Source organism: Notamacropus eugenii, chromosome 2 (assembly GCF_028372415.1).
Source record: "Notamacropus eugenii isolate mMacEug1 chromosome 2, mMacEug1.pri_v2, whole genome shotgun sequence".
Lineage (NCBI taxonomy): Eukaryota > Metazoa > Chordata > Mammalia > Diprotodontia > Macropodidae > Notamacropus > Notamacropus eugenii.
In genome coordinates this window covers 395,099,079-395,120,008 of record NC_092873.1, presented here as the reverse complement: position 1 = coordinate 395,120,008, position 20,930 = coordinate 395,099,079, and the positions used below count along the sequence as shown (strand labels likewise).

Sequence of the window (20,930 nt, the reverse complement as noted above, 5' to 3'; positions counted from 1 at the left end):
GTAGTATATGCTGCCAGTGTGAATGTTTAATTTTGTTGTTCATTTGTTAAGTCATAACTGACTTTCATGGCCCAGTGGACCATAGCATGCCAGTACTTTTCATGGGGTTTTCTTGGCAGAGACACTGGAGTGATTTGCCATTTCTTTTGCGGTGGATTAAGACAAACATAAGTTAAGTGACTTGCCCAGGGTCACACAGCTAGTGACTATCTGAGGCCACATTTGAACTCTGGTCTTCGTGATGCCAGGTGTAGCACACTATCCACTGAGCTAACTAGCTGCCTCAAATATTCCATTAGCCAGGCTTTATTAGCGCCACTGGATATCACAAGTCATGAAACAAAAGTTGATGAGTAAACTAGGGCAAAATTATTTTCCTTTTAAAAAAAAAACTTTCCTGTTGTTTTATTTACTAAAATAATTCTTATTAATGATAATTTCAACAATTGTAAAAATACAAAAAAGCTATCAAATAAGGAATAAAATTCAAGCTTATTTACATTTTGATTTTAAAAAGACATTAATGATGATACCAAATTTTTGCTCTGATGCTCTGGTTTCTTATCCATCTGTGTACTTACCACATTCCATTGCTATTTTTATTCCTTATGTTTGTAATTTTTTTGCAGTTTGTTTTACATAAAGTCCTATTCCAGTGCCTCATGATGGTATAAGTAACCTTGAGTTCTCAAAGCTAAGGTTTCAAGTATAAGTCCAGTAATAGACTGAATCTATATCCATTGTTTAAAGACCCTAAACCCTAAAATATTGAAATTAAAAAAAAATATTTAAAATGTAAAAATACTTTAAGATTTGAAAATATTTGAAAAAATATTTGAAATGCAGTTTTTGCTACTGTGGTTATTTTTGATGCATAGGATGTGTCTAAATCATTATTACTTATTTCCAGATCAACTGACTTTATTTCCTCAGTGGAAATCCAGACATTATGATGTGGTAGTTGGTGTGCTGTCAGCTCGAAATAATCATGAACTGCGAAGTGTGATCAGGAACACCTGGTTGAAGCACTTGAAACAGCATCCAGAATTAAATCAACGGTAAACTGTTTCATATTTGCTTTGCTGGATATATAGAAGCATAGAGTAGGAAACTGTTATCTGAGCATTTGTTTTGGAAGTTACACTGTTATCAATATGAGAGAAATTATTATGTCTAGCTGCAGTTATGCGCAAGAAATGAATTTAACCAGATTACTTTTAATCATGATATAATGGGAGAAGAGTATTTGTTGAATGTTTTTATTTTAAATACCAGTGTTTTGATTTTAAAATAGCATATTTTTTACATAGTGTGTATGGCCTTAGAATGAGAGATATTACACATTGTATATGTAGGTATGCCATGAACTTTTTCTCACTAACTCCACAAAATTAACTATTTTTTAAAATCAAGGTGCACATGAAGTTTTATGGGAAATTTTAAGTTTGTGATGTGAACTCTGTTCTTGTGCTTTTGTTTCTTGCATTGGGTTTTGCTAAAATGCCTTATCTGTTGGCTTTTCAATAGAACACAAACAGGTTAACATAAACTCAGTGCCCTTTTCTTTCTTGTCAGCTGACTAGCCAGTCTCAAGATGATAATGGGGATCAGTGGAAGGCATATCCATATAAGGAGAGGTTTTATAGCAGTGGGAACATGCTCATTTGATGTGCCTTTCTGGCAGGCATCAAACCAGAGCTATTTGGGGCTGGGTAACTTAAGAGCTAAATTACTCAAAGTGAATTTTATGGTCACCAACAGTTAGCTCTGAGAAATACAGATTTCAAGTCTTATCTTAGTGCCTTGTTTTTGAAATTGATTGGATGTCCTTGTAACTCTAGGTAAAAATTTCTTTCTGCAGTTATGTTACCTTTTTTTTTTTTGCTTGAGAAGGTGCACCTGGGACTAATGTCTACAACAGAAACTTTAAAAATCATTAATGATTTCAGTTTGTACTTACTTCCCTAAAATTGGTTGTTAAAGAAAGAAATTCTGTCTTGACTGGCCATCAGCAAAAAAAAAAAAGTATATATGTGTTTCTACAAAGTTTGTCTGAATTTCAGAAGTCTTATATTTCATATTAAAGTGATGCTTAGACCGCGCTTTGAGGTAGACCTTCGTTTTAAAATTACACTGTAGCTTCAATAATAGAAATATAAACAATTATAATTCAGGAGTTGACTAGCTGTTCTCTATTGGTGTGGGCGATCGTGGTGATCAAAGGCAGGATCTATGATTTTCAGTAGTAGAGTAAGGTTAAAAATGAGCTCTTGTTTATTTAGTATCTTTTGTTTGGTTCTTTTTCCTTCAGAGAAAGGTAAAGGAAGCTAGAAAGTTAATTTTAATGAGCGCGTATGACTAAAAAAGAACGAATTTTGAAATGGGCATAGGAGGAACCTGCATGTTCAAGATTATTAATTGATGTTAATGTCAACAAATCTTTCAGTGTGCTTGTGAAGTTCATAATAGGTGCTCGTGGTTGTGATGTGCCTGTGGAAGATCGAGAAGACCCTTATTCCTGCAAACTGCTGAACATCACTAATCCCAGTGAGTTCCACACCTCTATTAGTGTTCATAGTTATTATAATTTTGTTAATCCACTCTAGACTTTTCTGGTTTTTTGGCCCTAGGGTAACTGTCAATCACAATCCTGAGATTATTAATTGAGAGTTACTGAGTTTAGCAGTATGAAGGCCCTCTTGACAAAATTAAACCTATCTCCCCTGCTTCCTAGCAAACCCCCTAATATATTGGATACAGATGGGGAGTCTTTTGACATGTGTAGAATTTCAGGACATGATTTTTCTTTTTCTTTTATGTTATCAGATAGAAGATTGAACTCTGGATATATCTAGTATGTTCCGAGCATATCTAATAGAAAAGATAAATACTGCATTACTGAGTTTTTAACTCCTTGCAAAGCCATTTTTACCTTTTTGTTCATTCAAATCACATTCTCTAGAAATATTTCAAATTAATTACATAACCAGTTTTGTGTAATATATGTGTTTGTGACTTTCTCAAGAATCCTTGAGTTTAAGCTGCCATAACACAGACAAGTAAAATTAAAACCACAAATGGAAATCTACAGCATGATGCAATAAAGAGCTTAAGCGTGCTTTGAGAACATTCTTTTTAATCTTCAATAATCCTCCATCCTCAGAATTAAAAGTTTTGAGCAGTTCTTGGCTAGGACTGGGGAGGAGGCAGTTACTTCATCTTTGTGGTATTTTGAAATGCCATTTAGGGAAATTTCAAATACGCTTTCTAAAGATACACGTTTATTTTATTTATTGTAAAGCTTCTGTGAATGACAAGCAGCTGTAGTTTGGGACAGAGGTGTCAGGCACATAGCTTAAACCAAATTAAAATCTAATTAGGAAATATTTAACAAAATAAAAATACTCTGTAACAGATAATATTGATATGTGCTTTTCTGAGTAAGTATGCAGCCTGCAAGGATCAGGTTTAGTGGCCCCATTTCTACTTTTGAGTTTAACATCAGGCAGCTTAGGGGAAAAATTGAACTTTGATTTTCTACATTTTACATGTGCTGCATCAAGTCTCTATTGATAGTCAGCAAACTTGTCAAACAATTCAGATATATCTGATTTCCCTAAAATCCATGTTTTTGAAGCTTTGTTTTTGTTTTTGCTATTTGGAGCCATTTTAAAAATCTATTTGGAGGGGTTTGGGGGAGAGCTCAGGTGAGTCCCTGGCTTTACTATGCCATCTTGGCTCCACCCTCCCTTCTTGCTTTTTGGAGGGAAGAAGAAACCTAACAAATAATTGGTTTATTTTTACAAGCAATTACTTGTTTTAGTTTTAGCAGCCCAACCCACCATACAAATTGGTAGAGGTAAGAGGTTTCATTTGGTTTGTATATGTAGCATCTCTTTCTACTTTCTTCTGATTGTTATTCTGTTGCAGTTTGTCTTTGTCATAATTTCCTCATCTGTAAAATGGAGATAATCATACTTTTGCTACTTACCTCATAGGGTCATTATGGGGAAACTGCTTTGTAAAATGGTGTTTAAACATGAGTTGTTATTACTTCCCTAGTTTTAAATCAGGAAATTGAGGCATTCAGTCTTCCTGAAGGAACTGCAACAGGGCTCTCTGAGGATCAAGTTGTCAGTGTGAGCTTTCGAGTTCTCCATCCAATTGTCATTACTAGTCTCGGAGTCTTCTATGATGCTGGTGATGTGGGTTTCCAGAGGAATATTACTGTCAAGGTGTATCAAGCAGAACAGGAGGTATTACCCTGCATCACAAATTTTTTTTTCCCAAACCTCTTCCCCAACTCCTTAACCTCTTTCCTATCTTGTCAGTATTAAATTTGTTTTACCCTAGAAAAGGTCTACAAAATGAATCTGCCCCTGCCTGGCTCAGAAACATGATTTTCCTTTCCTTATTTAATGTAATGGAACCTTTTTGTAATTCTGGTATTGAGAGACATGTTAATATCATTACCAACTATATTCTCTCTATTTTGTACTATGCTGTGTATTATATCAGGTTTTTTATGCTACTAATTATATTTGGGGATATATAATTTAAACAAAGGTGCATCTGAATGAAGATAGTAAAGGATTGTGGCATAATTGTATTGCACTCATATGTATTAGTGAATATGTGAAATTGTCTCTGGTTTTCAAAAAGCGTGCCAGAGTAAGAAAAATAATAGCAATGAATCTCTATAGGTTCCCTAATTATTGTAGTACAGTTTAGTTACAATTTACTGTACTCTGAGAAAAAGAGTACAAGACCAAATTTTTAAAGCTGTTTTACTCTGCTTCCATGGCTAGTTGCTGCCATTATCATTTCTAATTTCAGTCAGTTTTAGTATATTTTCATTACTACATATATTTATTGTCATAAATAGATACTGTCTTTTAAAAAATTTTTCCTCTTTCGCAAAGAGTGTGAGGTATTTATAGATCCAATCAATATATGTTTCAGTTACTTTGAAAAATTTCCAGTGTAGTATTGAGCATTGGTACGCAGCATGTTTCATTTGAAGAATTAGAGTTGTTCTGCTTGACCCCAGAGACAGAAAACTTAGGTCTCTTCCTAACCAGAGCCGTCCCAGAATGGAATGAGTTTTCCTTGTGGGGGTGTCCTCAAGCAAAGTGTCGCTCTCCCTATCCTTGGTAACTTGTTGGTGTGTTGTAGAAAGGATTCTTGTTTAGCTAGCGATTGAACTACTTGGTCTCTGATCTTTCTTTCCTGGTTTTATTTCTTCCAGCTAAGCCTGTAATTCAGATTTCCTTCCAAAAATATTAAATCCATATTTGTAAATAGTGAGAGAAGTTGAATGAAAGGGCAGTCCTAATGGAGTTGGGAAAGGAGTTCCACTGGTTTGGGTGCTTTAGTCATAGAGCTCTTCCATTGGCATGGGAGTATTTGACCATAATCTGGTATTATTGCTGTGAGAAGAGCCTAATCAAGTTAATGGCCAATTAGCATATGATTCCATCTTTTATACTTCAATTAGACTTCTATCTGGGAAATCCTTTAAGGGACACAGTTGTAGTGGTTAGTATGCCACTGTACTTAATCTGGAAATTAGGACCTGCTGTGACTTGCCAACAACAGATACTTAATTGCCTTGGTAGTAAATGAAGATGTGTCTCCAGCTAGTTATTCTGAATGTGTGCTACCAGCAGGGGAGCCCAATTCATAAGTACAGTGCTTTGACCATGTTATTGATTTGACCTTTAACTGCTTACTGTACATGATGTTATATATAATTGGTGACAGGTTAATAGTCTCTGTTGTAAAGTGGATTCTAGCTTAAGTCAATACTGGCATGTGTTCAAAAGCCCCATACAAAACTTTATTCAGACCCATCACCTCCTCTCCCCGAGGTTATAGGACCTTTTTGCATGTAAGTCTGATGTTCACACCTACTTCACTAAAGAAGCAAAAACCTGTTCCTATAACATTTATAAAATCTGCTATTTAATAGGAAAAAATTCTAACAAAATTTGTAATTTTAGAAACCTTGTGTTCTCTTAGTAACTTTCATGAGATGTTCCCCTCATAAGTCAATGTGTAATATTAAGCATGTAAATAAATACATTCTTTTGGCTAAACGATGGGTGAGAGTTCAAAGAAAATAAACTGTTAATCTAATGAAAATCAGTCATCTTTATATCTCCTTGACTTGGTTTTTTACCTCGCTTTTCTCTTGATGGTAGGATAGCACTCCCCTGTTCTGCTTTCATTTGGCAGTATTTCACATACCCAACTGCTTTGGGTCACAGTTTTAATTTCTAAATTAGAATGAATTATCATTTTAGGATGAAAACTAAGTGACATCATTGGCACAATGAAGGGAGATTACAGGGAGATTCAGTTTCCTAACCTGATGATAGATGGAGGAGGAAAAGAGAAGGGGTTTGGGGTTGGTAGAAACTAGTGCTGGTTAAACCAAATAGAATATCAATATCCCTAATGATTTGAGGGGAGGGGGGCTGCTCTTTGTATTATCTTTGTATAATAATGTATTTTAACAAGGTATGAAGAGTGACTTTCTCCCGACATTAATGATCCTATCATCACTTTTTTTTTTGACTGCCCACAGGAAGCCCTCCTTAGTGCTCGTTTCAGTCCCCCTAGCTGTGGAGTACAAGTCAACAGACTGTGGTACAAACCAGTGGAGCAGTTCATTTTGCCAGAGGTATGGGGTAGAAAGAGAAGCCCGAAGCACTAGTGTTGTACTTGGGCAGGGCGGGGGTGACAGTGCTACATATTGATCCAACTTGGAATCACAAGCTGCTGGACCAGCATTCATTTTTGAGCAGGTAGAGAGCTCTTAGCTGTCCAGTTCCTTACCAGGCTTCTCTATCAGGGGCACTTGAAATAGAACTCAGTTGCATATTTTTGAGATTTGCTAAAATATTAGTGAAATTATTAGGAGAGTTTGAGTCTTTGCATTTTCAAGCACCGTAAGTAGAAATTTGCTGGCTAAAGTTGGGCTGTTTTTTTTATGTGTCTAGGATTAGTCTTATCCAGGAAAGAAATAATGAGGCAACTGTGAATATATGAGTAAGATACTTGCTGCTTGTGTGTATGGATTCCATTCTGTTCAGTGAAGAAGAGGAGAGTGGGGCAATGTTCTTGTTCAGTCAGGGTCCTCTCATATTGGTTACAAATGCTTGACAATGACTTGGCAAATGGGGACCTTAATGCCGGACATAACTTTCATGCTAACCTTGGTACCTCTTAAAATGCCCTTGACATTTGGCCTGTGAACTGATTTGGGAAGTAACTGTACTTGCATCAGCTGAAGTTATCTGGCTTCTCAGTTCACTTCACTGGGATGAGCAGGGATGAGGAAATCTGTTCAGCAACCCCTCTGTGACTGACCCCGTCAGAAAGGAAAGGAGGAAGAAAGCCGGCTATTAGTTCTTCATTATCCATTAGTCAAAGAATTACTATCCCTCCACCTCCAGTTTTAGAAAAGGGATGAAAAAGATTTCTCCCTGCACAAAAATTGTCTTCTCCTTGTCAACATCCATGATAATGCTTCTGACAGAGGCAGTGCTTATATTGCAGGGAACATTTTTGGGTATTCAAACACTTACCAAGAACCTAAAAAACTAAATTTTTGTCCAATTTTTTTAGGTCTTAGTCTGATGAACTTCTGCACATTTTCTTAGGTATGCCAAGTAATACTATTTCTATTAAAAAGTTTCCCATTACAAATCCACTTATGGTCTTGTTGAAGCTACATTGTAATAATGCTTAATTTTAAGGATGAATTCTAGCTTTGCTGCATCCGATTTCTTAGCACTGAAGAATAGTTATGAGCAGTTTGCATGAATGACTGAGAGACAAATAGGCTACTTTCTTCTCTGTAAGAGAAGGAAGTATTATAATTGGGCCATCATTTTATTCCCTCCTGGCGAGTTCATTTAATAGCCTGCTAGGGTAGTATGTCAGCAGTATAGCTTGTCAAGTAAGCGGATCTCTTGAAATGTGTTCATTGTATAACTCTCTGAGGCATAAATCTCAGTATGGGGTCAGAGAGTTAAATGAAAGTTGCAGCATGTGCCACTTAAACTATTACTTAGTCTGATTTCACATTTCCTCATCATAAAAACCAAAGCTAATTAAAATATTTTTAAAAATTAGACTTTTTTGGTTTGCTTGAATCAACTGGGGATTTATTTTATATTTATATATATCCCTGTCTTTGCTGAGGAACTAAAACCACATAGTAATCATCTCTTCCCACCTCTATTCTACCTCTTTTTGTCAGTTAAAAAAAAATTATTAATGTATTTCATTTTGACAAAACAGACAGTGCACCTGCCTCTTAATTCCTTCCCCCCTCCCCAAAGAAAATGTTATAAATTCTGAAAATAGAAAGCCTCCCTACTGTAGCATTAGAACCACCGTTAAGCAATAGCTTACTGATTTAGTATTATGTGCAGAGTTAAGCTAATCATTTTTGCCATTTTAAAGGAAGTAAAGAACAGGTCAGAAATGATAAGAACTGACAGTTGATATTAAATGCAAATATAGTAGATCTAAAACTGTCAACTATAAAGCTATTGGGGCTGTTTAGTTTAGGGGTGAATATATAATATCTCAACCATCTTTGGGATCATAAGTCAGTGACCAAACATAGAGTCAGAGTGGACTTAGCTTTCATTAAGCTCTAGGGAAAGAAAAAAAAGGGCAAAAATGCAAACCGGTTCTGGCTTCAAGGAACTTGGGTTATGGTGGAGGGAGACTACATGTGAAAAACTAGGTACATCTAAGATCCATCCAAAGTAGATGGAAAGCAACGTGAGAGGGGAAAGTACTAGCATTTGTTGGGGGAGATATAGGTAAGCATCATACTCCTCTGTCTCTTCCCCTTCCAAAAAGATGATATTTGAACTGAGTCTTGAAGAAAACCAGAGAAACTAAGAAGCAGAAAGAAAACGGGAGAGCATTCTGAGTCTGGAGAATAACCAGGGTAAAGACAGAGATAGAGATGCATTGTTGTTCTCTGTGAGGGCTGGCAGTATAGCTGTGTCCCACACAGGTGGGGTGAAACAAGGTGCAGGAAGAGGCCCAGCTGGGAAGACTTTTAAATACCAAAAGGAAGACTTTATATTTGATCATGGAGTTTCTTGGTCATACTGACGCTTTGGGAAGGTCTCTCAGGCCACAGAGTTGGAGGATGGATGAGAGTGAGGAGAGACTTGAGGCTGGGAGACAATGTGGACAGCTAATAGTAGAGGTAAGCAGGGGCATACATGAGGAAAGTTTGGAAAGTAGAAATGAGATGGTTTGGCAACCATTTCCTCTGCTATGTAGAGAGAGTGAGGAGTTGAGTTGAGTATGACACCAAGGTTTCAAGCCTGGGTGACCAGAAGGATGGCGTCCTTGACAATAATAGGGAGCTTGAGAACAGGGGAGAAAAGAGTTGAATATTTTTTTTTTTTTACTTTGAGATGTCCACAAGGCAACTGGTGATTTGGTACTGGAACTGAGGAGAGAAAAGAGGGCTAGATACATAGTTCCAGGGATCATTAATGATCATTGAACCCCTGAGAGCCAAAAAAAAAAAAAAAAAAAGAGGACAGAGCTTTGGAACACAAGGAAAGCGAGAAGATCAGACAGGAATCATAGAACCAAGAAAGGGAAGTCTCATGAAAACCTAGCAGAAAAGAGAGGTGATCGACAATGTCAGGTACTGCTAAGGTCAAGAAGGATAACAACTGATATTTGATTGGGCAATTAATAAGTCATTGGTAACTTTTGAGAAAGAGCATTTTCAGTTGAATGATAAGATCAGAAGCCAGATTCTAGAGGGATAAGAGTGAGAGGAGAAGCTCCTATTGTATATGGTTTTCTCAAAGAGCTTAGCCAGAAAGGAGAGGAAAGATTGCACAGGGATGGACAGATCATGGGAGATTTATTTATTTTATTTTTATTTTAAGAATGGAGGGAGACATGGGTGTATTTGAAGGCAGCATGGAAGGAGTGATTGAGAATTAGAAATTAACTGAGAATGACAGTAGGAGCAGTGTGCTGGAGAAGCCTGGGAGGGGCTGGAATTACGGGGAGCAAAGAGAACGGCCAGCTTTTCATCAGAGGAAGGAATGGAAGCGGGAGAAGAAGATGTCTGAGTGCTGAGACATGAGGAAACTTCTTATTAAATGGCCTCGGTTTGTTCACTGACATATGAAGTCTTTAGTGAAAAGAGGGGGGAAGAGAGTATCATCCCTTAAAAATATGATAATGCTTTTCACAATGATCCTTCATCATCCCAAAGAAGTACTGTTCAGCATCCTCTTTAAGAAGGTAAAGAAATGTCTAGTATATGTTTGGAAAATTTAAATGTAATACCATTAAAGTAAAAAAATGATAGTTGGATGGATAAATTTTGATCTTTTAGAAAATTTACACAGTACACTATCTTTTCTAAGGTTCTTCTTTCACTCTGATGAGATCTAGATTTAAAGTCATGTCATGGGCATTTTCACTTTCAGAGAAAACAAAAGTCTGTTACTGAAAACAAACAAGATATTGAGGGGTGGAAGCTAAAGTGACACTCAGTTTTGGACTTTGGCAATAGCAGAAACAAGACACTATAAGTCTGTATAAGGTGGCCTTGAGGACCCAAAAGGAGTCTTAGGATGCCTATGGTGCTGCACACTAATTGGAATAGTATTTCTTAGAATAATTTTTTTCTTTGTGAAGTTTAATCTAGAGGTTTATTCTTTCTTTAAAAAACACAACAGAGCTTTGAAGGCACAATTGTGTGGGAGAGCCAGGATCTTCAAGGCCTCATATCTAGGAATCTTCACAAAGTAACAGTGAATGATGGAGGGGGAGTTCTCAGAATCATTACAGTAAGTCATACTTTCTGGATTTGCAGAGAAGAATTTTAGAAAAGTTACAAGTTATTATGCCAACTGATTATTCATTTTCCTTTTTTCCCAAATCCTTTCATTATGAAGTAGTATTCTGTTTTAGAACAAGTCTGATAATACTTATGTATTTAGCAAAAAGAACTAAAAGGCTTAAGACATAGCTGTCACACATGACTTTATAAATTCAAATATAATGAATATATAACCTTAGTATAAAATGTCTTTGTGTTAGTGAATTCTCTGCGTGAAAAATATCTCTCTTTCTCAAAGTTTTTCAAGTGAGAATTCTTTATGAATCCTAACTCATTGCTGTCCGGAATCTTCATTTTCTATCTTAGTAGGCTAGTTATATTTCCTTGACAGGAAAGGCTAAAATGAAGACTGTGTATACTTTAATGTTGCTAAAGGAATTTGGAGATTTGGGACTTTTGACAGGTTTAATAAATTTGAAAGTTCCATTTTTGTTTCTTCAGTTTTATTAAGTTTAGAATTTTAGGTAGTGAATGAAAAATCAAGAAAGCTTTAAAATATCCAGATGATCTATGACTTAGCCAAAGGAAAGACCAGAAGTCCTAAGAGTTTTCCAGACACATATAGAAGTTAAGTGCTTTGCCTAAAGTTACATAGCTAACCCCAACCCTTATTTCAGGGAAAATCTCCCTTTGGCCAGAGATGTATACCATGTATCCCTGAATTCTGCTACATTGGTGCAGGGCATTTTTCCCATGCTTCATCAGTAATTGAAGATGTAGAAAGCTGAATCTCAGAGTCAGTGTGCCCTTTCAAAAATAGTGTGCCCAGCGAGCCTTAGATAGTAAGTTTTTTAGTCAGTGAATTCAACTGTTTTTTATGGCTGCAAAACTTGAATTTCTTAACATCAATCTTTTTAAGATGTTTCTTCAGCACTCAGTCTTCCTTAGTATTTTTGTGGTAAGACAAGGTTACCAACAGTCCCAATGAGCACTGGCAGTAGGCCAGCTTTAAGGCATTGTTTCCAGCAACACTGCTTGCAGAAAAGACCTGTTGGGAAGATGGATGACTTGCAGAGATAGTAATGTGGCAGGCTAAGATTAGGTGAGCAGAAGTGCTCTACCAACACAAGGAAGTCGTCTTAGAGAGGGAGAACTTTTTTGGAAAACAGCGTTAGCAGAGACCAACCTGGTGTGAAATAAACAGTTCAGAATGAATCATGGCGGTGATTAGGTATAGAGTAGTTACAGCCACAATGTTAAGGATAGTTGCTATATGTATACTGTGTAGAGAGGATGTCTGGGGGCTTATTGATCATTATTTTTTAATGCAGTGTCATGTTAATGACTGTATGTAGAGCCATATTTAAACCCACTGGCACAGACTGTTGAGTCTGAACTGTGAACCTGTCTTGTATTTTAGTTCAGTGGGCATTTTCACTTTCAGAGAAAACAAAAGTCTGTTACTGAAAACAAACAAGATATTGAGGGGTGGAAGCTAAAGTGACACTCAGTTTTGGACTTTGGCGATAGCAGAAACAAGACACTATAAGTCTGTATAAGGTGGCCTTGAGGACCCAAAAGGAGTCTTAGGATGCCTATGGTGCTGCACACTAATTGGAAGAAGAAACATGAAAATACAGTGTGTCTTAGTGATATTAATTCATCTTGGTGTTTCATGAACTTCACTGAATGTTTGCACTGAAGAAATATTCTGGTTTTTGCCAAATACTTTTAAAATATGGATAATTCATTATAATAAAATATGCTGAGTGTTTTCACTCTTTCCTTCATTGTTTTTCTAGGCTGGTGAGGGAGCATTGCCTTACGAATTCATGGAAGGTGTAGAGGGAGTAGCAGGAGGCTTTATTTATACAATTCAGGGTGAGTTTACAGGCTGAACAAATGAAAAAGCCTACCGAATTTCTTGGGCCTAATTTACACCACCTAGAGTTAAAAAGCAATTTTTAAAGATAAGTGAGAAACCTTTGGGGGATGATATACCCTTGTCACTGGCTTATCTTTTCAGCAGGCATGAGATTGGACAACATTTTTATAGAATTGAGTATTTCGTGTGCTGGTTGGTGGAAAAGCAATCATTGAATGAAAATCTGCTCCTCTTTCAACATGCTGGGCCACATCCCATCCCCTGTCCTTGGATTAGACCAGTGGAAGAGTGAAGCTTAGGCAGCTCCCACTTTTACCTCTTGTTTGAGTCGTCTCTTCTTGCCATGTAAATTACAAGTTTCAGAACCGCCCTTTAAGAGCTAAGGGGCCAAGAGTATGAGCCCAAAAGTATCTGCAAGACATTATTTGGAAGAAATTTTGGTCAGATTTTGTGATGGCTGTATTTGTGATTTTTGTTTTTAAAGGGATTAGTATTTATCCACCTGTATCCTCTCAATGGTAGCTAAGAAAGGAAGGATACTGCCAGTATATTTATTCATAACTGAAAGTCACTGATGGAGCAAGAACCACCTGGTGATGCCACAGTTCTCAAGGTCTCGAAGACAAATACAACATACATCCCCTCCAATCAATATAATCCCTTCTGAAGGGTTCTTGGAGTAGGGGTCATTGTTTTGCTAATGACTCCTCCAGTGTTCCATCCCCAAAAGTTGCATTTTTTCCTCTGGGTTTACTGGCTACATTTCTTCCTCAAAGATCAAGCCTCAAACCCAATTCACTCCGGAGCTCATAGACTGGACAAGTCCCCACCCACCTAGCACAGAGTGGATTTAAATACTGAATAGTAATTGTTTTTCTTTTACCCAGGAACCCTGAGGGTCTTCTCCTAGTTTGATTTTTTTTTTAATTAAAGGGGTCATTTCTTGAGCAACTACTTAAAGAAGTCTATTTATTGAATGGGTGTGTCTCACTCAAAGTGAGAATGCTATAAGACCTTGGCCTGAAAGAGCCAGGGTCTCCCATTGCATCCTGGACCATCTCCAGCCATCCTGATGAATATCAGGTCACTGGACCCAAATGGCTCAGGAGGCGAAAGTGAGGTTGGTGACCTTGCACAGTCCTCCCTCACTCAGATCTAAGTCAACCGCAAGTCATGTCATCATCTTGATGTCATGGTCCTCTTCTAGAACACAGCTATAAAAGATCAGAGAAAAACTTCTGAGATGTACAGTGGAACTCTATTTTACTGCTATTGTCAGGTTTGGAACTAACATCCATGTTATAGAGGCCTTTCGTGTTACTAGGCTTTCATTGTGAGTAGTGCCTATGTTTTGGGCATCATGAAATGAAGCATGGCGTATACAGACCTGTGTGATATGCTCTTATAGAGGGGTTCTACCTTTATTATCAAAGCTTCTCATGTTACCTCCCCAGTGTCCCCATAGTGAAACAGATTGGAGCAAGTATAATGGTCCCAGTGTTACATGAGTGAATTGAGTGATTGAAAAATTTCCCCATGTATTTCATGTAATAATAAAGCTGGATCTAAGATTTGGGCCCATAATCCTAGCCCAGTGTTTTTTTCCAGTGGACAACACTGCTAAGGAGGGAAGGAGCCCACTTTGCTCATCCAGAAGAGGCTGGCTGTATCAGCTTTGCAGTAAAACTATGGGGAAGTTTAGGAAGAGTTTTCCTAAACCACTTGCCACTGAAGGGACACATAGGTAGAAAAAAAGTCCAAGGTCCTAAAATTTGGGACTCCACTCCCCTGTTTAGCAGCCTCCTTTCTGAGGGCACTGTTTTGGTAAAAAGAGCTTTTCATGTCTTTTAAGATTTTTCTTGAGAGCAATAGGTGTCTCCCAAATGACCTAACTTTTGGAATATGTGAGCTCCAGGTCTTTTTTTATCAAAACAAAGATTCATTTGTCCTTTTCACTGTTCTCTTGAACTGTATGAAGATGTGTATTTGCCCAGACTCCTCCTTAACTGTTGCTTTCTCCTTTATTTTATTGTTTTGTTTTTAAAATTCAGTTTTATTTCATTTACTTATTTATTTGTTGGGGAAAAGGGAGGGGAAGAACATTCTTACAGGAGATCTTCATAGGAATCCTGTTCCTCTTTGCCCTTGACTCCTGGCACTCAGCTCTGTTGGGCAGAAGGGACTGATCTGCTGTTATCATGGAGGGGAAAAATTTTTTTTAGTTATTTTTTACCCACTGAAGAGGTTTTTTTTTTGAAGAATAAAATAACTCAGGCCTTAAGGTGAAGGAGTGAAGACCAGTTTATTTAGTGATGATAAAGCAGATAAACCAGTGAGATCCATATTAAATTTTGTTTTACTAGCATAACATAACAGTAGGCTATTGCAGGATTTGCCTTGCTTTATCATTCCCAAAAATAGTTTTGCAACAGGATGTGGCCTTAAATTATACTGATTCAACTCTATAAATGCTGACCCATTGGTTTAGAAAATCCACAGGACTAAAGGGAGAATAGGAAATTTGAAAAAAAATAGAGGGAATTAATTTATTTTCATAATAAAAAATTGCTCTATGGGCTTTTATAGTTGAAGCATGTGAAGCCTTTTTGTGTTTGGGATTTGCAGGCATTGGAGCAGAAACAATTCCACTCAGAGCACAGCACCTTACTTAAGAAATAGGAGAAGTGTTAATCCAATACTGCACATATCTCTCTCTCCAGCAACTTTGGCTGCTGTTGATATTCTCAGGACATCTGCTCTCCTATTACAGTCTTCTCATTGCAAGTCATTTCTGCCAATTTGGAATACAGTCAAGTCTATGGCTTATGGCAAGACTTTTTTGCCTTACCTACAATCATTATCCCACTCTGTCCTGCTTTATCATCTTTTGTGACAGGATTTACCGGCAGCCATGGCAATGTATTCACTCACTACTCACCTAAGCACATCATGATGCAACCAGAATTTTGAGACCATTGTCATCCTATCCCTGATTGCCTCATCCCAACTTTTTTCCCTTCCTTCCTCAAACTCAGAGCTTTCTCTTATCCCCAAGATATGATCACTAGCATCAAAATTTTCTTACATAACCTTCTACTCCCATTCTTTTCCTATGGAGCATCTGAGTTCCATAGAACACCAGGAGGCAAATACTATTTTAAGCAAACAGGATATATATAACACTATATTTATCGTAGATGGGAGGAAGTTGTTTCATTTACAAAATTGTTCACCATCAATTTCCTAGGAATAGCAGTCTACTCAAATGCATTTGATTTTTAATAACATTTACTCTTAGTTTTTCCAGCAAACCTGTATTGTGCAAAGTGAGCCACGGGTTTAGTGGAAGTAAGTTTGTGGCTTCTTAGTCTTAAGGGACAATGTTTCCCTGAGAATATGCAAAGAGAGTAATCAAGACAGTAGCTGCAAGCAAGGGAGCAGGATACAAAATGAATTCATAAAGTTCATTAGCATTTTTATAAAATACTGACCAAAAAAAACCCAGGAAAATTATAAGAAATTTCATTGCAAAAAAAAGTCTTATAAAATACTTGAGTTAACCAACCAGTATACATGCAGGAGTTACATAAATACAGTTACAAAACGCTACAGAAATAAGGGAAACAAATAATTGGAGAGATAACCAGTGCTCATGGTTGGGTTATACCAACATAATAAAAATAGCAGTACTATGGAAACTGATGTGCAGATTTAACGCTATGCCAATCAATCAAGGGAGGAGGAGGTGCATGGTAATATTTTATACCTAGACAAAATAAGTAAATTCATTTGGAAGAAGAAAAGGTCTAACATCTCCGGGAAAACAATGAGAAAAAAATACAAATGAAAGGAGTATTGTATTACCACACCTCAAACTATATCAGAAAGTAGTAGCCATCAGTGTATTTGGTATAGGCTTTTTTTTTTTTCTTTTTGAGGCAAGGCAATTGGGGTTAAGTGACTTGCGCAATGGTACAGGCTAAGAAAGAGATGTCATGTGAGTGAAACAGACTGGCTAAGCAAGAAGCAGCAATTGAAAATATTCCCAGTGTGGATAAACTTAAAATGCATGAATTACTGAGGCAAGTACCCCTCATTTGACAAGAGTTGTTGGGAAAACTGGAAAAGAGTTCAGCAGAAATTAGGTTTAGACTGATATTTTATGCCACGCTTGACAGTAAGCTCAAGATGGATATGTTATACAGGGTCTAAAAAGAATTTAGAACAGAAGAACTTTTTTTTTAAAACACCCTCTCTAAACCCACTTTCAGTTTTTAGCGTTTTAATACCTGTATTGTGACTTTGGTTTCTTGTAACTTTCATCTTCCCTCCTAAAAACTTGTATAGTCCACATTCACATTTTAATTAAAATTAAAAGGAATGGTGGTAGAATTATAAATTAATTCAACTTCCTCATTTTAATAGACAAGGAAAATTAAGGTTCAGAATCCAAACCTTCTCTTAGACTAGTGTCCTTTCTAGTATTTAACACTGCTTCCATGAATTGAAAACAAAATGAACTTCATGATTTTTTTAGTTTCTTGATATGCCATGAAAATGAGTGAGTCTGAGATAAGAGAACTGGGGGTAAAGAATTACCCTCTAAGTTGGTGGCTGGACGTGAAGCCACGAAGACTTCAAGCTAAATAATATGGCTGTAAGGGGGTGTGTGTACACACACACACATACATACATCTACATATATACATACATACGTGTGTATATGTGTGTGTCTATAGGTAGTACTTAAGCTTCAGTTTCCTCTTCAGTAAAGTAGGAGCAGTACCTACCTCACAGGATTATTTTGATAAAAGTACAGGTAGGCTGCAGAAGTGCATAGATAGATGGGAACAGTCAGGAAAACCTGAGTTCAAATTCAACCTCATGCACTTAACCAGCTGTGTGACCCCACTTAACCTCTCTTTGCCTCAGTTTCCTCCACTATAAAATGGGGATCATAACAGCACCTACCTTGCAGGGTTATTGTGAGAATCAGATGAGATACTAAATGAAAAGTGTTTAGCTTAGGGACAAAGTAGAAGCTTAATGAATTATTATTAAACTATAATTCTATATATATATATATATATATATATATATATATATATATATGTATACGTATGAGCCATATTACTACTTAGGAGCCTTTTTTTACTCATTAGCTTTTGTAGTAAGTCTCTTACACTTCTGTCATTCCTCCTTTTCAGAAGGTGACACCCTTTTACAAAATCTTCAAACTCGCCCAGAAAGGTTTATTGATCATATCAATAACCTCCATGAGGAGGATGCCTTATTGAAGAAAGAGAGCAGCACTTTTGGTGACGTTGTTTTTGTGGACATTGTTGATACCTACCGAAATGTTCCTGCAAAGTTACTGAACTTCTATCGGTGGTAGGTTATAAAATGTTTTGTCGTTGGGTTTTATCTGACTTATCTATTCCCAGAGAGTGACACCCTGGATATCTGGAATGTAAACCAATTTTGCCTCAGTTTTTGTTAAAGATTGCCATTCCAGAATGCTGCCAATTACTCATGGTAGCAAATTAAATTGCTAGCGATTAAATTACTAGAAATTAACAAAGTGAAAGTTAGTATAGTTTTGAGGCTATCCTCACCAACACACAAGTCAGTAGGATGAACAGTGAGGCAGACAACCGTTTGCATCCCCTGAGTAAAAATCGGGGAAATTACAAAGGGTCATATTTTAGTTGTTTATATGTCTACTTTGAAACAGTGAATTATTTTGCTACTCACAGCCTAAATTTACCCCAGAACTCTCTCGCTTGTCTTTATTTCTTTGCACTTCCATGCCTTCTTGGGGGGAGAGGGGGCCAGGGGAAGCACTGGATTAAAAGTCAGAGGATCTATTTGTCATTACTATCATGAGCTATTTTAATTCTTTATCCCTCCAACATTAAAATATTCCAGATTTAGATTGTGTTCTTTACAACCCTGCTATGTTAATATTAAGCCTTCAAAAAAAAAATATTAAGCCTTCAGTATTTACCAGTGTTGTCTTGAAATTCATTTGTTATTTTTGTGCTTAGGATTCTTTAGTCAGCTGATACTTAATCTAATACTATAACCAGTGGTACCAAATACAAATCTATTGTTCACTACCTATACATGTACATGTGATAAGCCATGTGACTATATATGTGTGTGGATCTGTAATTGGTATTCAGATCCCAAACAACTCTTTAATTTCCTAAAACCTTAATCCTAAACTTTTATTCCTTTCCTCCTCTTTGAGCCCCCAATTTTTTCCTTTCTCTTTCACTTAACTTGTCCCATTCCACAGCACCCTCAGATGCTGTCTGAGTACAGAAGTACTTGAGATAAACACAAATTTTGTACAACTCTGGTAGTATGGTTTGGTACTCAAAACTGGTTATAAATTTAGGTGTCTGAAGATGCTGTAGAGTTAGGACAATAGAATGTAATTTTTCAGAATTACTACTGGGCCAGCGACTCAGGTATGAATTAGTGTGGGGAATCTGGGAATGGCGCTGACCAAAGTTAGGCCTATGAATTGAATTTTCTTTGCATTAGTCCCTTACTCAGTGTGCAGTTAGGAGCTATCAGATATTTCAATTTGTAGGAGCCAGTAATTATGACATTACTATTTGAAGGTTCAGGATTTGAAGAACAGTTAGCTAAAGTATTTTGAAAATATAGAAGTACAGTGTAGATTGTAAAATATATTATTGAAGAAAATTTATTTTAAAAAATATTAAAACATTGTTAATGTATAATTCTGATATCCATATAAAAACTTTGAAAGAGATTTGGCTTTGGGGAGGTTGATTTAAAATGGTATTTTAAAGGCTTCTCAGATGTATCACATGGACAAAATTTGAATCTCATATGTATTTAAACTATGAGGTTCTTTTAGTTAACTGCTAATTGAGCAGCAGTCAGCCTTATAGATAACATTTCTGTATCCATTACCCTTATATCAGGTATACAATGTAGATATTTTTGAGTTGTTAGTATCAATAGTAAATTCATAATCACTAGTATTAGTATAACTATGAATTTGGGGCAAAACTGGTATGTCACCAGCCAGCCTACAGCTGATAGAACTTTCCTTTTTTCTAAAAATTCAGCCTCCTATTTCCGTCATTCTCTTAATAGGATTATGAGATTCTTAAGAAAGACATTTCACTGTGAAGTGACTAAGAAGTATTCAAGTCTCCATCAGGCCTTCTCTGCTCTGCTCTTCTTGTCGTACTATCTTGTTGCTGTGTTCCATATAGATTGTCACTGATTTTCATGTGTGTTTTGGCACCAGGACTGTGGACACAACTAGCTTTGATTTGTTGCTGAAGACAGATGATGACTGTTACATAGATTTAGAAGCTGTGTTTAATAGGATTGCCCACAAAAACCTGGACAGACCAAATTCTTGGTGGGGAAAGTGAGTAAAACTTCTTAGCCTACTGATTTTCAAGTAATTGGATGTAATTACTTTGAAATGAAATGTGTAGTGTTGTTTTCACAAGAAAATGTGGTTGTGAAATTTAATTACCTTATTAGTCCCCTAGTGGTAATTTAAGAAAAAAACTTGACAAACTATATTTTACTGCCTGATGGAAAGAGAAAAGCAATTTTGGACAAATTCTTTTTGCTAATAGACATGACAAATCCCCCCTTTCCCATCTCAGTTTCAGGTTAATAAACTGAGGAACTTAGCATAGAAGGGGGCCTTCTGACTTTTTTTCCCATTCTTAAAAATCTTTAGTCTTGTAACAGTATTGCGTATATAAATGACCTGCCTGCGTATAAGTAGAGAAAAAGGAATGAAGAAAATATAACAGTGTTTCTTCTCAAAGAGCTCTCTGCTTAATTATGATTTTGTTTATACTAAAGAGAATTTTCTCATTCCTCTGTCTTTATCCATAGTAGTTTGGGGGTTGAGGAGGTAAATGGAGAAAGAAGTGTGATAAGTATTGGTTTGTCTGTCCAGCAAGTACAAGAAACTGAAGCGATTATTTTGGTCTAAGCTTCAGGTTGAATTGGGCAGTTGACCGGACAGGAAAGTGGCAAGAATTAGAGTATCCCAGTCCTGCTTATCCTGCCTTTGCATGTGGATCGGGTTACGTTATCTCCAAAGATATTGTTCACTGGCTAGCAAGCAACTCGGAAAGACTAAAGACATATCAGGTAAGCCAGAATTTGTTAGTCAAGATC

The 20,930-nt window shown here is 36.8% G+C and overlaps 1 protein-coding gene across 2 annotated transcripts in view; it reads left to right on the top strand.

The window, feature by feature from the left end:
* Positions 1 to 20,930, top strand: part of B3GALNT2 (beta-1,3-N-acetylgalactosaminyltransferase 2) — a 28,559-nt gene that overhangs the window by 5,413 nt on the left and 2,216 nt on the right. The window contains exons 2-10 of one of the 2 annotated variants that reach the window (XM_072647537.1): positions 911 to 1,058; positions 2,447 to 2,547; positions 4,063 to 4,256; positions 6,590 to 6,685; positions 10,749 to 10,859; positions 12,655 to 12,733; positions 17,945 to 18,128; positions 20,032 to 20,157; positions 20,744 to 20,903. In XM_072647537.1, coding sequence (XP_072503638.1) covers positions 911 to 1,058; positions 2,447 to 2,547; positions 4,063 to 4,256; positions 6,590 to 6,685; positions 10,749 to 10,859; positions 12,655 to 12,733; positions 17,945 to 18,128; positions 20,032 to 20,157; positions 20,744 to 20,903 — 1,199 coding nt within the window. The remainder of the gene's footprint in view (positions 1 to 910; positions 1,059 to 2,446; positions 2,548 to 4,062; positions 4,257 to 6,589; positions 6,686 to 10,748; positions 10,860 to 12,654; positions 12,734 to 17,944; positions 18,129 to 20,031; positions 20,158 to 20,743; positions 20,904 to 20,930) is intronic. The other variant, XM_072647536.1, reaches the window with a different exon arrangement.